General features: G+C 35.9%; 4 protein-coding genes and 1 pseudogene across 5 annotated transcripts; 3 read left to right on the plus strand and 2 right to left on the minus strand.

Annotated features, from left to right (window-relative positions):
• The first annotated feature begins 193 nt into the window (after positions 1–193).
• LOC104772326 (uncharacterized) lies at positions 194–4,687 on the plus strand. Its single transcript, XM_010496957.3, has 3 exons — positions 194–277; positions 3,027–4,187; positions 4,282–4,687. The coding sequence occupies exons 1-3, from the start codon at positions 194–196 to the stop codon at positions 4,471–4,473; spliced, it is 1,437 nt and encodes a 478-aa protein (XP_010495259.1). The 3' UTR covers positions 4,474–4,687.
• A 64-nt stretch (positions 4,688–4,751) lies between these two features.
• On the minus strand, positions 4,752–6,297 carry LOC104770097 (uncharacterized). Its single transcript, XM_010494448.3, has 3 exons — positions 5,629–6,297; positions 5,102–5,363; positions 4,752–5,031 (listed from the first exon to the last, which is right to left on the minus strand). The coding sequence occupies exons 1-3, from the start codon at positions 5,863–5,865 to the stop codon at positions 4,967–4,969; spliced, it is 564 nt and encodes a 187-aa protein (XP_010492750.2). The 5' UTR covers positions 5,866–6,297; the 3' UTR covers positions 4,752–4,966.
• A 1,220-nt stretch (positions 6,298–7,517) lies between these two features.
• Positions 7,518–10,008, plus strand: LOC147918973 (cation/calcium exchanger 2 pseudogene; annotated as a pseudogene). The gene is made up of 2 exons (XR_015593769.1): positions 7,518–7,890; positions 8,072–10,008. The product of XR_015593769.1 is annotated as a cation/calcium exchanger 2 pseudogene (transcript).
• A 973-nt stretch (positions 10,009–10,981) lies between these two features.
• LOC147918974 (cation/calcium exchanger 1) lies at positions 10,982–12,980 on the minus strand. Its single transcript, XM_087506061.1, has one exon. The coding sequence runs from the start codon at positions 12,808–12,810 to the stop codon at positions 11,092–11,094; it is 1,719 nt and encodes a 572-aa protein (XP_087362187.1). The 5' UTR covers positions 12,811–12,980; the 3' UTR covers positions 10,982–11,091.
• A 3,472-nt stretch (positions 12,981–16,452) lies between these two features.
• LOC104770100 (large ribosomal subunit protein cL38) lies at positions 16,453–17,005 on the plus strand. The gene has a single exon (XM_010494451.3). The coding sequence runs from the start codon at positions 16,513–16,515 to the stop codon at positions 16,846–16,848; it is 336 nt and encodes a 111-aa protein (XP_010492753.2). The 5' UTR covers positions 16,453–16,512; the 3' UTR covers positions 16,849–17,005.
• Positions 17,006–17,210: the final 205 nt, after the last annotated feature.

Raw genomic sequence — 17,210 nt, forward strand, 5'->3', positions numbered from 1 at the left:
AGTATATGGCAAGACAAATTTTAAAATTTTACATTTTAGTTGTTAAGTTTTATATTTGAAATTATTTTATTTATTGGTAATATATTTTATTATATTATACTTAAGAGATTAAAAAAGTTGTATAGTTTTTCTTTAGTTGTGTATTTCTAAAGTATGCGTTAAGTGTGAAAAACTTTACTTCGACGAGACAATCATGGTCTACATCCGTAGTAGCGCCGCGGTAACTGTGGGATTTGTGTCAAATCGTCGATGCACCATATGGCTAACGACTTCTAAGGCATGAGGACATGAATTATTGTAGAAGCCGACTCTTAGGCTTTGAATGGAAGGTCAGACAAAAAGAAAAAAACAGATCATCCTTTAATGCAGTCTTCTTATCACTAAGTCACTATTCAAAAATTTCTTTACTTTTAAAAGCACACAGTTCATATTATTTTTGTCTTCTTATGGTAAATGCAGGAGAAATACATGCTGGTCTACAGCTTTTTTGATGTTGTTCACCCTTAATATGCATTTGAACAGCCAAATCTACTTGATCCACTTTTGTTCTGTTTGATCTCCTTGAACCGCTTGATCTGCTCTGTCCGATACGCTCTCTCCATTCGGGGCCTTAATTCCGTGGAAGACGCAATCGAAAATAAACATAAAAAACAACACTAGAAAAAAACTCTTTATATATATTTTTAAATATTTTTATACCTTTTTTCTATGCTGAGTTTTTTTTTTTAATGAGAAGCATTGGTTCAACCAAGGTATTTAATATTATATGGCACATATAGAAGAAGAAACTCAACCGTTATTTTTTTTTTTATTATTATTTTTTTTTCATTTACTGTATATTAATTTTTATATATTGAGAGAATTAATGGTGGAAGCCCCTTTGGCCCAGTGGTTGACCTAGGGTTCATTAATGCTTTTACACCAAGAGGTCTGGGGTTCAAACCCCAGATAATAGGATTTATTAGTTGTGCAGATTTAAGGAGGAAAATTTACATACGATCTCCAGTGATGCGCAATTATTGCTGTTCGCCATGGTTCTACATACAACTGAAGGAAGAAGAAGGTGTATTAAATGGCCTCCCACGAAGTTCATGGTTTTTTTGGCCTAAATTTGAAAGTTCATGTATTTAATTACATTTTTCCCAACTTGAGTAGTCTAATTTTTATTATTCAAATAATAATGACTAATTATTGAATGAGTTATTTAAACCTCCAAAATAAAAAGTCATCCTATACTCTTCAAAAACACATTATTGAACTGGAGTATATTTCAATAAAAAATGTAATAATGTAATTTGATCACATGTATATTATTTTTGTTTGTAAATAGACAAATAAAATTTAGCACATGGGTTCTCATAGTATTTTACAAAAGTAAATATTATTTTTAATCATTTTTATGTTTTCGAAAAACATAGAAGAGTAATACATCAACAAATTTAACAAATCACCTCTCAAATAATAGAGAAGATATATGAATATATTTTTAATTACATAAATAGTAGATTATACATTTTCTGTTAAATAATATCTACGTCATGAATTATATTCATGAAAATTTCTCAAGTTTTAAATATCTTCAACTCAATTTGATGTAAATAAATAATAATTTTTTCAATTATAACCAAAAATATTATTGCAAAGGATGTTTGCTGCACATGTACAAATAACAATAAATAGTATAATAGTCAAATTAAGCTTGATTTTACAGTTTAGAGGTATAAAGCAAAGATTGTCGAGTAATGTGAACAAAAAAATCAAAATGCATTATCTTATTTTGTGTATACATAATTCGATTTAGAATCTTTTCGCCTTGTTGAGTACAAAAAATTATTTAAATTATATAATTTTGGATTAATACATGAACTTTCAAATTTAGGCCAAAAAACCATGAACTTTGTGAGAGACCATTTAATACATCAAGTTTTGTTGGGTAGCCGTTTAAAACATCAAATATCGTTGATGACGTTAAAAACAACATGCCGTTAAATAGCAAAGTAACGGTCGTTAGTTGCTCAGTTATCTCATTTAACGGTATGTCTATGTTGGCTTGGTCAACAATATTTGGTGTTTTAAATGGCTAGTCAACAGAAATTGATGTATTAAATGGCCTCCCATAAAGTTTATGGTTTTTTTGGCCTAAATTTGAAAGTTAATGACATTTTCTCCCCCTACCTAATCTAACACCCCCCTAATTTACTTTAAATAACACAATTAGGAAAATATACATTTAACCCTTGTTAAATATTCATATTTACTTCTTCTTTTTCTCAACGAGGGAAAATTAAATATTCTGTAATGCCATTTTCATCTAAAATTATTTAGCAATGATTAAAACTTTTAAATAAGACAGTAGTAAAAAGTTTAATGTTCACTGTAAAAATGCCATTCTCTTTTATTTATTTTGATAAAAGGTTTCATTCTTTCTAATCTTTTCACAGATTAATAAACTTAATAATAAGAATATATTATTTGATTTATAAAGATGTAAACAACTAATACGTGACGCTAACAAAATACAAATACACAAACAAATGATGAAGAAGGATGTGAAACTTGGGTACCAAGGAACGTAAGTACGAGGGAAAACTCGGGAAAAGCTAGAGAGACTTAAATCAATTTCAAATCGAAGTTAGAGAGACGTCGAAGAATTGTCTATAACAACAAACAACAGCCTCTTTGGCCTCTCACGTGAAGATTATAAGAACCAAGACCAAGAAGATCTCTATCTCTCTCTTAATCGATTTCTTTCTCTGTCTTCACTTTTACTCTCTCGCTTCTTCTCTCTCCTCTCTCTCTCTCTCTTCGTCTCCTTGATCTTTTGTCACCGTTTCCGCCGCAAGAAAACCGTGACTCACCTTCGTCTTCCTCAACCGTGACGTTATTCACCTTCGTCTATCTCAATGGTACTTCTTCTTCTTCTTCTTCTTCTCAAATCAGCATTAGCGTCGTTTCTTCAACCTCAACTCACCATTAATTCACTCTCTCACTGAGATTCCTCTTACCTTTTGCTTTTTTTTTAACAGGAAATCGAACAACCCGTAACTCCTCCCGCCGCAGAGCAACAAACACTAACCGGAAGATTCTTCAGATGCCTCTTCACTTGTATCTTCTACACGCAACTAACCCTAATCTCAATCTTTGTGATCTTTCTCACGCTACGAGGTCTCGTCTTCACCAAATCACCTAACTTCCATCCCAAGAAATGGTACACTCCTCTGTTATCCTCTGTTGCTATCTCCGGAATCCTCTCTTTAGCCTGGAATTGCTTCTTCGTCTGCAACATTCGAGCCACAGTCAAAGCAACTCTCTGGTTCACACCGATACTCACAATCTCCGTCGGGATCTTCCTTATTCTCTACGACAAAAACGTGGCCCTATGGATCGGTGTACTTCTCGTGGTCCATAGCATCGTTACAGCAATGTATGGCTGGCTTTACGTCATTAACAAGCATGAGTTTACATTCAAGATGATGTCAATCGCCACAGGGTTATTACCTGCAAGAACCAGGGCTATAGCAGTTGGATCAGTGATCATAAGCGTCTTTTACTCTGGTTTCTTGGTTGCTGGAATCGGTGGAGCTACTGCTACAAGGACACGTCTAGATATACTTTTCATCTCCATCCTCGTGATAAGCCTTGCCTGGACAATGCAGGTTCTCAAAAACGTTCAAGAAGTCGCGATTTCTAAAGCCACATATGTACACTTTAGGCGTGATGAGTTCATGAATGCCTGTGACGCTCTTTGTGCCACTCTGAAAAACCAGCTCGGGAGCGTTTGCATAGGTTCAACGCTCGTTCCTCTTATTGTACTCTTTAGGGGATCGATCCGGTGCTCTAATCTGCAGGATGGGTGTGACGACGACCAGGACATCTATACAAGTACTCGAGGCTGCTTTTGGATTGCCAACCATATTATTTTGTCCGGAAACAGATATGGGTTTGTTCATGTGGGAGCTTACAACAAAGGGTTTGTGCAAGCGTCAAATGATACCTGGAGGACGTTCAGAACAGTGGCTGGATTTGAGCAATTGATTGACTTTGACATCACCAGCTCCATCTGTTTCTATAGTGCCATGGGAATTGGTGCAATCTCTGCATTAACTGCAGGAATATGGGAGCTTCTGATCGAAAAGGATCACTTCTTTGAGCTGACTCTCTATGCTTTCATCATCGGATACTTTGTGGTGAGATCTGATTATCAAAATGCAGGAAACTAATCAAAGTTGGCTTTTACTATGGGACTATCCTTATGTAACTGTTTGTGTTGGTGTGTTTCAGGGGAGAGTTTCATCTGCGTGGCTACAAGCATGTGTGATGGGTTACTATGTAGCTTATTCTGAGGATCCACAGAGCCATATCTTTGACAACACAATTCCACAACGTATCGAGCGGCAAAATATCGAAAAGGCAAAAAGAGAAGTCGAGAATAGAGTGCGGGAAGATGAGGATGAGGAGATAACACACTTGTAGAGAGCTCAGATATACGGATGGTAACCACTTAGTTCAGAAAACAATACTTTCGTTTCTTTCTTTTCACTTTTCACTGAGGCTTTTTAAAGCTTAGACTAAAAATTGGAGATTGTTTAGTTTCATATTGCAAAAATGTAGCTAGAGAAGGAATGTACATACAGAGTGAAACGAGAATGATTCAGTTCTGATCCTTTCCCTGCTTATTTTCTTGCTCTTTGATCCGCTGTGCATCTGATTACATAAATAGTGAAAAGAGCAATAGAAAAGATAGAGAGTCATAGTCACAGCCACTTAGGAGACCATTTTATATAACAACATGAAAATGAACGGACTCTGTTACAAGATCGTAAATGTTTCAGCTAGAGACTACATCAGTACAGGAACACAAATGTATATAAGGAACTCAAAAAAGTAGGTTTTTACAATAAGATCAGAGAGAAGGCACGACGTATAAAAAGTGGTGACTAGAAACAAGTGGATCTCGGAGTTCATATCAGTGTCCTACATGACCACGCCCGCCACAAGTTTTGCACATAATGTTACCAGTTCCACCACAACCTACAACAGAATCAACATATATAGTTAAGATGAAAGACAAAGTAAATTGCATAAGGGATGGAGGCTTTACCTAAGCAACGGACTTTAACAATGATGCCTTGGCTTTCCATAATTGAGTCTACATAGAGACCAGTGCCAGAGCAAGTGGCACAGAGCAATGCACCTTTAGCTTCACAACAAGTACAACGCTGATTATCACCAATCTCTCTCTCCGATATAGATAATCCTACTGGCTCCTCGATTATTTCCTCAGGAATGGGTTTATCATAACAGAACATTGACTCAAGACTGCTTCTTTGTCGGTTCACATCTCTTTTTAAGCTTGACTCAGCCTATGAATTCAAAGAATTGCCTCAACTTAGCAAACGAAATATGTTACCTTACCTCTATCAGAAGAAATAGGATTCTCTTTCTCAATCACCCTAAGTACATTGATAAGATTCAGATTTCCAAATATGGCTTAGTTTCAGATAGAGAGAATTCGAAATAACACAAGTCAGATCACAGGTTTAACACTCTGATACAGTCTACAACAAATCTCGTAATCCTCTATATGAATTAAACAACAAGCCAGAGGAGGATGGACAAATTATTAACCTTGAGAGATGAAGAAGGACGAAGAGAGCACAATCTCACGCAGCAACCGAATCCACTAGAAGGAATCCGGCGTCGGATTCCGCCAACAAAACTCGATGTCGCCGGCAAAGCAAAATCTAAAGCGGAACTCATCGTCGTATGCTCTACGCGAAATTCGAAGATGGAGACGAGACTGAAAAATATAAAATCGAAAGATCGAAAGAGTGATGATGATAGAGCTTTGGAGAAATCGCCCATTCGTAAGTCTCTAGTTCTTCCTGAAGGTCCCGTAACCGGTATAATATCCGGTTACCAATTTTAATTATGTTAACCGAAATTTTGGGGAGTTGGTATGTTTATGAGTGGTTGGGGTAAAATTAATGTGAGAGATGTCACGATCGATAATAAGTTTGGAATTGGTCTGACTCTTGCTGTCTTAAGGGTCCGTCGGCTTTTAAAGTGTTCACTTTTAAGATATTTCTTCATCTCTAATTTTAAAGAGTAAATCGGATATTAATTTTTGGACACAATACAACTTTGTGGACATAAGTAAGGAAACATATATCTTAAAAAAGACTAAACTAACAAATAACAATAGATAAATCTGTCAAAAAGTTTAAGTGGTATAGACAATTACAAGGATTTGTGGTTTGGACCGTTTGGTGTTCAGTTTTTTTTTTCTTATAGATTGTATCAAACCTCCATGAGTAATCGAAGGTTTTATATCGAGTAGAAGTATGTTAATTAGTAGAATGGGACGTACGTGTTGATTCTTGTGACTTTCTACTCACCTATTATTTGCATCTCAAGCAATAAAAGCAAAACTGTAAACTAAATAAAAGCAAAAAAAAAGTAATAAACGCGTTTGAAATTTGAAGACCGCGTGGCTCTAGGGACTCGGTACTTTTACTTTGCAATTCACACTCATAAAGTCATAAGTCCTCTTAATCTTGATTACTACGCTCGATTTTATTTGAACTTCGCTAAATATCCTTAAGCTAAACTTTATCCTAAATCCTAATCCATCGACCGACTTATTACTCCTTTTAGTAATAAAAGTCGACTTTATGTTTTTTTTTTTCAGTCGACATCATTAATATAGAGTTATCCCTTGTGTGACTGTGCGAGTAATAGTATACTGGAGTATATATTTCTTTATTAACTTTATCTTTATCACAGTATGATTTCCTTTATATTAACATCTTCTACTTGTATCTTTCTGTCCCATTTTCGCAACTTTCTCTTTATGATCGTGGGTGTCTCAATCAGAATTTGGAAATTTTATATGGAATGTATATATATTTCCTAAAATACGTTCGAACCAATAAGTTTCAATTTTTTATATATATAAAAGGAAAGTAAATTTGAAAGCTAATAATGTACCAGACGACACCACCACCGGTCACTCACACCCATGAGTGATGAATCCATGACCCATCGTGCTAGAAAGCCATTATTCTATCAACTTCTTCTTAATACATTTTCAAGTTATCCTCATGTGATCTGGGGACTATCAGAAGATAAGGCGGTGATTTAAGCTCAGCTACCAAGAACTATTTTAATCAATCAAGAAACAGTTCACAATTGATAAAACTAGACAAAATAAGCAAAACAACATACGTACTACATTATATTATATATATTCATCAAAATATCAAAATCAATGTATCTGTTAAATTAGTTAAAATTGACTCGGTTCACTTCAATGGATACCACTAGATACGGTTTTAGTCATAGAATAAACTTAAACAATTCGTATTTTAATATTAAACCGGTTGTTGATTACGAACCAAACCGGAATGTTTCTGTTTTATCATTAGTTTAGTGCTTAAGGAATAAGCACAAAAAAAAAAATTGCTGGGTCAGCTCCTTAAATTATTATATAAATTGTGGAAAAAGCCTATAAAGTTAATGTTCGGCTAATGAGACCATCCCCTCGTCTTCTTCCCTTGTCTACGAATAAACTACATAATGGAAAGAGAAAATGACGCACAGTTGATCGTGGAGACGACACATAAGCCAATTCCAAAACCCAAATCACCGTAACCCAAAACGGCAATGACAAAGTGACAAACTTTTTTCGAATTCTTTATAAAAATAAACTAATTTATAGATCCCCTCCTCTGTTTTTTTTTTTGTTTCTGACGCTTTGTCTTCCACTGCTCTTCTTTAAAGTGTTTGTGTGTTTTGTGTGTTGTATTCATTCGCCTTCCTTCTCCATTAAAGCATCAATTCGAATTCGATCCCTCTTCTTCTTCCCCTTCCTGATATATTTCAATAAAGGTCAGTGCTTTATCTCTTTCTCTTTCCGCGTAGAGTTCGTGTTTATCTCTTTTCTTTATGATCTGTTAACCTATTTATAGATTCTCAACAACAAACCCCAAATGTCTTCTTTAGCTACTCTGCTCGCTGATAAAAAAACAAACTTTATCTTTGTTCTGATTTTGGTTCTTCTCGTTTTCAGGTTTTACTCTGATTGATGGGATTTTCATTTTCTTCAACCCGTTTTGGTTACTTGACGACAATCACATTCCTTCTCGTCATCTCTTGTCTTCTGTTGAGTTTCTTTACCAACCCTGTTGATTCAAGTGCCCTCGTAAACCCTAAATCTGAGCATGATTGTAGTGCCTTAAAGCACTTTCATGACTACAAATCAAAGTGTGCTTACTTGAAATCGATTGATCCATGTGCAAGCCAAGGTTTCTTCGATTACCTCTCTTTCCTCTATTGTAATTTCGAAAGGTTCCCAATTTTGGGTCAGTTTCTTCTCTTCCTCTGGTTGCTTCTCTTGTTCTATCTATTGGGTCATACAGCTTCTGAGTACTTTTGTTCTTCTTTAGAAAGTCTATCAAAGCTTCTTAATTTATCACCTACTGTTGCTGGGGTTACTCTTTTATCTCTTGGTAATGGTGCTCCTGATTTGTTTGCGAGTTTGGTCTCTTTCATGGGAGAGTCAAAGGGTACTTATGATGTTGGTCTCAACACTGTTGTGGGAGGTTCTTCTTTTGTTACCTGTGTTGTTGTTGGGGTCATTAGCATTGCGTTGCATAAGAGACGTGTAAGGATCGAGAGAGCTGCTTTTATTAGAGATATTTGCTTCTTCTGTGCGGCGATTGGCTCTTTGGCTTTGATTTTGGTCTATGGAAAGATCAATTTCTGGGGTGCTCTTGGGTTTTGTTCACTCTATGCTGTTTATGTTGCCTTTGTGTATATCTCTTGGAGATTTGGTGGAGAAGGTTCTGACTCTGATCTTGAGTCAATTCATAAGCGTGGTAGTAGTCTTAGTGAACCAATCTTGCAGAGGGATGGGCTTGATCTTGAGCATATTGAAGATGGTGGTGTTGTTACTGGAGAGCATCAGGTTGTCGAAGATGGTGATCATCAGGGATATTATTACTGGAAAAGGTTGGTTATTTGGGTGATCACTCTGCCTCTTAACTTGCCAAGGATATTGACAATTCCTGTTGTGAGTGAAGCCAACTGGTCTAAACCATTAGCTGTAGCCTCTGTCACATTTGCTCCGGTTCTGTTATCGTTTCTATGGAATTGGAAGCGGGAACCTACGAGTACTGAAGCTGGGATTGTTTATCTAATCGGGTGTTTGATCGGTATAGCTCTTGGATTCATTGCAGGAGCCACAACGAAGAAATCAACCCCACCAAAGAAATGGTTATTACCTTGGTTAGCAGGTGGGTTTGTAATGAGCATGACATGGAGTTACATGTCGGCGCAAGAGCTAGTTGCGCTTTTGACTTCACTAGGGTACATTTTTGGTGTAAGCCCTTCGATCTTAGGCCTAACGGTCCTCGCTTGGGGGAACTCGATTGGAGACCTAATAACAAATGTGACAATGGCGCTGCATGATGGGAACGAAGGAGCTCAAGTAGCTGTATCGGGATGTTACGCCGGTCCAATCTTCAATACATTGTTCGCTCTAGGGATTTCCCTTGTTGGATGTGCGTGGCAGGTTTATCCGTCGAGCATTATGATCAAGACAGATCCTCGTTTGTTGGAGAGTCTTGGGTTTCTGGTCATAGGACTTGTTTGGTCGTTCTTGGTTCTGTTTAGTAACCGTATGAGGCTTGGTGGTGTGATGGGCATAGGGCTTTTGGTCATCTACTTGGCTTCATTGTCTATAAGAATTATGCAAACAGTTGGAGATGCTCACTAACTTTGTTTTTTTTTTTTACATAACATGTGGTTTGTATAATCTTCTTCTACGCTGTAAAAGTAAATCCGATTTTGTAATGTGTAGATATATATGGATAACTTATCTAGATTGTAACGTAGATTTCTCATCACCATGTAATATGATACAATTTCGGTTTCCTGAGGAAGAGGAACTTATGCAAAACTACTGTAACTCTATGAATTGAAATGCAAAAAAGGTTGTTTACATAAGGTTCCAAGTTTCCAATGTTTTGATACTAATTCGTTGTAGTTTCAATGAGATTCTCTTGCTTATGGAAGCCTTGCAGTAGAGTTATGGAATTCAAATTGAGTAGCTAGATTTGTTAATAGGTGTCACATACTGGACTAGTCAACAATCTCTGCTCATACATTCAAGTAACACACATACTGATCTCATAGGGATAATGTTTTTTTTTTTTTTGCCAGTATATTTATTTATCTTCAAAGGGAATTAATATAGTCTATTTAATTCCCAGTATTGTGGGAGTTGCTTGACGCGACAACACTTGTCTCTTTTTGCCTATTTGCATTAGAACTTAAGATAAGATATGTTTTTTTTGGTTCTATTGTTAATTTCCTTATCTAACGACTCGTGTACAAAACATAATTTAGCACATTTTTCTTGTTTGTCTGCAAAACTGTATCTTTAAAATTAGGATAACTCCAATTTTTGTGGACACTTAGCAATGTCCGTTACCACAATATATAGCTGATTAGGGGACTTTTTACATTTAAGAGAAATTTGGCCGTATTTCCTACATTCCGGTTCAATTTACCTAATTGAAACCATTATTTTGTTTTGTTTTTTAATCAGAGTTATGTTTATTGAAATTTGGAAAACGTATTTATGGTTTGAGCCAAAACCACAAAACAAACAAGCAATTCAAATTCTATTTATTTCCGACCAAAAAGTTGATATCTTTTCTTTCATATAATGAAGGTACCAATCACATGTAAGATAATGGAATACGAACTTTATTTAGAGTGGTAAAAAATTATGGTATAAATGATGTCATATATATATATATATACAATCCCTGAAGTCATGAACAATGAACCTAGAACAACAATCCAATGTTTTTTTTTTTTTAGAGTTTAAGTGAGGTACTAAACTGAGCCTGACAGGAATTGAGTGTTCAGCAACAAACAAACTTGGTCATCCCTCTCATTAGTATTCACAACGTTTTCTTAAAACCAAAGGACCACAAATTATGATCTATTTGCAACTTTTTCTTGAACTATTACAAAAACAACCCAAACAAAACTTAAAAAGATTTACAATACTTCAAATTTTCATCGGTCGATATCGAGGACTCCAAAAACCCTAGCCAATCTCAAGGACAAGAAACAGAGGTAAATTGCAAGTAGGCCGCCACCGACAAGCTTATCAAGTCTCATCTTCTTCTTTGGCATTATCACAAGTGCCCAAAGCAAGCCTACCATTAAGAATCCTAGTGTCTCAAGCAACGAATTGTCACTAGGAATGATGTAGACCCCAGGGTATTCGCCCAAGGAGGAAATAACTAGTGGCACGCCTAGTCCAATTACCGTGTTGAATAGTGGACCTGCGTAGCAACCCGAAAGTGCTATCTGAGCACCATCGTTGCCTCCGTGAACTGCCACGGTCACATTTGCGATTAGATCGCCTAAAGAATTGCCCCAAGCTAGAACAGTTAGTCCTAGCACGGAAGGGCTTATCCCAAAGATATTCCCTAAGGATATTAACAAAGAGACTAGCTCTTGTGCTATGATGTATGTCCATGTCACACTCATTGTGAAGCCTCCTAGAAGCCAAACTAATGAGAATTTCTTCGGCGGATGTGATTTCTCTGTCGTCAAGTAAGCTAAGATACCAAGGATTAGCCCGATAGATCCTGAAATTATGTACAAGAATAGGTTTCTTTCGGACCCGCTGTAATGAGAACAGTATAGTTCGGTTAGTAGAACAGGCGCGATAGCTGTGGACACCACCGCGCAAGGCCTTGACCATTTTTCTTCGCAAATCACGGGAATTGTGAGCCGCCGGGGGAGATATAGAGGTAGTCCTACGATGCTCACTACCACCGAGAAGCAAGACCGGTGCCTCTTTGGAGGCTCAAGAAACACAATCTTGAATTCTTGAGCTGGTTTCTCTGGCAAAACCAGCTTCTCTTCAGCTATACAGCCTAGCAACGGGACGCCCATCTCGGCTAAATCCTCTCTGCTACGAAGAATCTGATCGGACATACGTTTCTTGCGGTCAAAGAAATGTGAAACCGATAAGAACCCTACGTAGAGGAGATAAATGGATAAGTAACAGAGAGCGACCCAAATGGATACTCTGCCGACGAAGATGATCAAACCGAGACAGCAAAGAGCGACCAGAAGAAAAACCACGTCGCGGATAAAGCTGTTTCTGTCGATAGAGACATCTCTGGATCCAACCAACACGCAAATCGTCCCGACAACGAAGCTAGAGACGAAGAAGGCGCCGCCTAATATAGAGTTGAGCCCAAAATCACCATCATTCGATCTAGTGAAGGAGACAACGCTGGAGAACAAATCAGGGGCACCGTTTCCTAGAGAGAGAAGCGTGACTCCAGCCATTGTAGGAGACAGCTTCAAAACCTTAGATAAGCTGTCTAAAGAAGGACAGAAGTAGCTCGCGGCCGTGTCTCCGAGCAAGTAGAACAGAACAAACAACCAGACGGATAAAACTAGATGGCCCAAAACAGGGGATTGTCCGAAGATGCAGAAGAAAATCTTGAGATAGTCTATGTAACCTTGTGGGCCACATTTTGATTGAGATCTTATGTAAGAACACTTGGAACGGTGGTCGTCGAGGGCTGCTAGTCCTCCGCTGCAACTGTCACTGTCGCCGCCGACGAGAGAATTTAAGGCTTCTATGGATTCAGAGTGAGGAGGAGGAGGATTTTGTGAAGCGAAATGGAGATAGATGAGGAAGACGAAGAAGAGGTTGATGAGGAGAGAGAGCGAACGAGAGCTGAGACGTGAGGAGAAGAGACTTGCCATTCACGGAAGCGGATTGGTAAGTGGGAGCAATAATGAGGGGTGTTAGGTTTTTGATATAATAATGAGAAAATTGTACTTTTTTTTTTGTTTTGTAATATTTTTGTGTGGAATTTTGAATTGTTAATACATTTCGGAAAATATAATATTCTTTTTTTTTTTTCATGCGGATGTGGGTAGGGCAAATTATTGTCTTTTTATGCGAAATATATATTAAGTGGGGGAGGTTACATTCAATTATTATTCACACAAAGGAAGAAAAATCGAAGTTGATAAAGTGTTTTTTATAAAACTCGTTATCTGTTATATTGGTTTTTACGAGATATTCATGTACTATATATACAATTTGTATGTAGTGTGTTATTGTCCAACTTGGAGTTCAATTTTCTAGTGTAATTGTCACGAGGCATGCAAATCAACGTGTCATGACATTTGTGACAGTAACAATCTATACTGTAAGAAGTTAAGGATTAATGTAGTAGTTTTTTATATTAAAAAAAAAAAAGACAAAACTAAGATATATAGCTGTAGTAGAAAATTTGGCTAATAATATTCGATTCAAAATAGTCGTCAATATTAATAGAAAAAAACACATTAACTTGAGTAAGAAAGATTGTGTTGCAATGATTTTCGTATAATGGCTGAATTAATCACCAACTTAGGTTCATTGGTTTCTATATAAGAAAAGAAAAAGAAGATAATTTTTCTTCAAATTTTGCCTAACGTTTTAGGCCTAGAAAAAAAACGATTATTATATAGCACATGGTTATATAAGTTATCAAATATAGTGATGATATGATTGACACAATTAATGAAACTAGGATTCGAAAAATAATAAAATAGAGAAATATCCAAACCTAAAGGTCGATTCATATGATTAAGAAGTTGTACCATGGAAGAGTATCAAAGCGACCAATTTGCAACGTAATCCCAACCGATCACGACTTTTCAAACATAATCATATATCCACATTCTTTTGATTTTCTTGCATCATTAAGGAATTTAATAAATGGTGAAAGCAAAGATAAATTTTGGACCGCCGGCGCCTTTTATTTTTAGTGAAAAAACCGTCGGCTTCTTTCTATCCATAATTTGAGATAATTGAAACTAAGTTTTATTGTTTTTTTTTTTTTTTCTGATAAAGATAATTGAAACTAAAGTTAGTAGTCTATTTTCCATATTCGTGAAAAACTAGTTATTCTTCTTGTATTTATAGCAGATGTTATTTACTCTATATTGACACAACGTTTGTTTGTAGTCACATAAATTGTTATGCAACGTAATTGATACTTTGTCTTTCTATTAGTTTTTCATATAACAAATATTATTTTTGTCTATTATCGGTTATTTCTTTTTAATACTTTTTCATATACTTCCAACCAGAATCAGTTTAAAATGTTGATCGCAAAGTTATGTCGATAACTGAGAAGGAATCCAAAGATTCCTGGTATATTCATCTAGCTGGCATGGCAGTGCAATACAAAATATAAACTCTTATTCCAAGAGAATAAAATAATGCAAAGAGACGAGAGCGATCGATTCATATGGTTCTCTTCTCGATGTACCAAAGCTTACCCCAAAAAAACAAATACAATCACATGACTAAAACTGGCTCAAATTAGGCCTTTATACAAGACACTTACCTGTAAATAGGACTAATATTTGCTTATATAAAACCATTATATATGACTTCGTATATCATATATTTTTATAAAACCATTTAACTGTCCATGGCTAATGCCTTCGTTTTTTTTTTTTTCATTTTTGGATTTCATGATATTTAAAATGACTGAAATGTAGTGATAAATGATAAGTAGGTTTAGAAAAACAAACATTTGGATAAGTTTATCTCGCGGTTATTATTCAACGGCACAAAGATAAGGATAAGGCTTGTGAAACTTATATAATGCAATGGGCACCATAGGTTTTTGTGTTGCCTAATTTGATCTAACCAACATATATAATCTATTCGTACTTAGTAATCGAGTGGCTGAGCTGTTGATATATAGAGATACGTAGTACTGTTATATATTGTAAGTAAAGAAACCAAGAATTATTTGCCGACAACAAAATAAGGGGTGATAATCTTATGCACGTGGATTTTGTGAATGTATTGGATAATGCTAGTCACGTAGAAGAAATCAAATCTCAAGCTTTTGGCCATAATTTTAGCAAATGTTTGTTGAGTCTACGTAAAGAAGAGAGTAATTTTCATGGTAATCGCAATTTCCGCTGTTAATTGTGTTATAATGATAAAAAAGGGATTAGAGGTGGAGAATGCGAAATTGGTTAGGTTGGTGATAGTACCTAGTTTAAAGCCTAATTTAGGCTTGTTATTGAATTAATAGATAACCATAACGACTGGACAGGTTTTGGACAAAATATATTTATTATTTGATCGCTTTGGCAGATTGTAAAACCCTAAATAGCCACCTAAAACCAAATGATTGTACTAGCTACAATGTCACTTCATCTAGTGTAATATACTAATATTCGCTATATATTATACGGTTTTAATACAACATTAATATAAGCTCAAACTAGAATTTGGCATGACCACAAAATTAACCAGTCCAAGATAATTATTTTTAACTTTGCAATATCTTCTTTTAAGAACTCATTCATTATTTCTGGATTTCTTCGAATCTACCCAACCTAGAATAATGATGCAAAATAGCCACAAAGTATCAAATACATTTATAAATTATAATTTGCATAGATAACAATAAAATAATCTACATAATGAAACAAAACAAAATCTCTAAAACATCATATATTTTAAAACACAAAATATGGTTTGTTATTCTTTTTCGTTAGTTTTAGGATCCATTAAAAAAATTTTGGGGTCCAACAGAGAGACTTGCACATGTAGTAGTTGTTACGATGCCAAATATATAGAAAGGCATATACATAAATCAATCCTGAGTTCCTCCAATGATCGAATTTTTGAACTGTATACCCATTGTAGAGACCTTTAGCATAAAGATTGAACTCACTGGCAGAGCCATAATAATAGATTATGGGGTCATATATTGCTAATATGTAAAAATTATGGAATTTTTTATTAAAAACTTAAGAGATTATATAAATATAAAAAAATTAGTATAAAAAAATAAAAAAGGAGTCAAAAAGGGTAGTAGAACCTGAGACATAGATGTCAATTCACTAAAAACAAACCAATTTGCCATCATGTAATATATATATAAGTCTAAATTAAAAATTTCATAAATTTGCCTTCACTAGCTCTGCCACTGATCGTACTCGTAGTATGTTTTTAAAATTCAGTTTATCAACAACATAAGCCATTTTACCCTTTTTAGTTTCAAGCATTACACTTGATGAAATAATCTCTTCCCCGTATATAGTTTTATAGTTTTTTCTTTGTCAATAATTATAGGGAGTGTACTCAAACAAGAAATATTGTTTACATAAGTAACAGAATATGGTACAGTGCAAACATCGCGCTAAATGATCCGCCTCAACATTTTATTTACTCGTATATAATTGTAGGCTTGAAAGTTGAAAATTAATATAAAGACCGTTGAAACTATGGGCTATATATACTTAAAAGGCCTAATAGATACTTAAAAGCCCAATCTGAGAAAAACCCACTAAACTTGAATACAATAAGATATGTTCTCTAATCCAAAGCAAGAGGCTCATACTCACTTCTTCTCTCTCACTTGCACAAAAGATAAGGAAACAATGTCTGTGTCAGCGATCTTTGGCACCGGAATCGTCACCGTCGCTGCTGCTTCTCCGGTTCTCCGACAATTCCAAGTTCCGAAATTGGGGAATGGAGGAGGAGGATTAGGGATGGTGATTGAGTGTTCGTCGAGGCCGCAGAAGAAATCGACTGCGCATCACAGGAAGTCAAGGCCGAAGAAGACTCAGCCTTGGGACGTTAAGAGAAAGCCTACTGTTTATGCTCCTCTTCCTCCTCTTCCGGTGGAATGGACTCCTTTCACTCTTGCTTCCGATGACGGTGGTGCCGCCGCCGCTGCTTCTCCTGCAGGAGACTTAGTTCCAGGCGCTGCCTAGTTGGGTATGAGTTTATCTGCTGCTGGGATGGTTGTAATCTAGTTTGAGAGCTTTTGCTGTTGTTTGTTTCTGTTAATGTGTTTTCAGTTTTCTGATGTTTGTGTTGGCTTTGTGTGTTTGATTGATTAATGAATGGACCAAATTTGCGGTTTATAAAGCTTCAACCTTTTTTTTTGCTCTGTTTTTGGGTTTAAATTCCTCAGCCTTATCTTTAAAATTATTAGATTTATTGGTTTATCGATTGTGGAAATTAGGGCTGGGCAAAATAACCGATAACCAAATAACCGACCGAAACCGAACCGAAAAAAACCAAACCGAACCGAACCGAAAATTTTCAAATACCCGAATGGTTAGTAAAAATC

Source organism: Camelina sativa, chromosome 20 (assembly GCF_030686135.1).
Source record: "Camelina sativa cultivar CO46 ecotype springtype chromosome 20, ASM3068613v1".
In the NCBI taxonomy this organism is placed as follows: Eukaryota; Viridiplantae; Streptophyta; class Magnoliopsida; order Brassicales; family Brassicaceae; genus Camelina; species Camelina sativa.

Bases quoted from the DNA above. Each gene is read 5' to 3' on its own strand.
- LOC104772326 (XM_010496957.3), top strand. From the start codon at position 194: ATGGTCTACATCCGTAGTAGCGCCGCGGTAACTGTGGGATTTGTGTCA. The intron at 278-3,026 runs GCATGAGGACAT...TTTTTTTAACAG, and splicing joins TATGGCTAACGACTTCTAAG to GAAATCGAACAACCCGTAAC. The intron at 4,188-4,281 runs GTGAGATCTGAT...GGTGTGTTTCAG, and splicing joins TCATCATCGGATACTTTGTG to GGGAGAGTTTCATCTGCGTG.
- LOC104770097 (XM_010494448.3), bottom strand. From the start codon at position 5,865: ATGGGCGATTTCTCCAAAGCTCTATCATCATCACTCTTTCGATCTTTC. The intron at 5,364-5,628 runs GTTAATAATTTG...TTGAATTCATAG, and splicing joins GTCCTTCTTCATCTCTCAAG to GCTGAGTCAAGCTTAAAAAG. The intron at 5,032-5,101 runs GTAAAGCCTCCA...ATTCTGTTGTAG, and splicing joins TGTTAAAGTCCGTTGCTTAG to GTTGTGGTGGAACTGGTAAC.
- LOC147918974 (XM_087506061.1), bottom strand. From the start codon at position 12,810: ATGGCAAGTCTCTTCTCCTCACGTCTCAGCTCTCGTTCGCTCTCTCTC.
- LOC104770100 (XM_010494451.3), top strand. From the start codon at position 16,513: ATGTCTGTGTCAGCGATCTTTGGCACCGGAATCGTCACCGTCGCTGCT.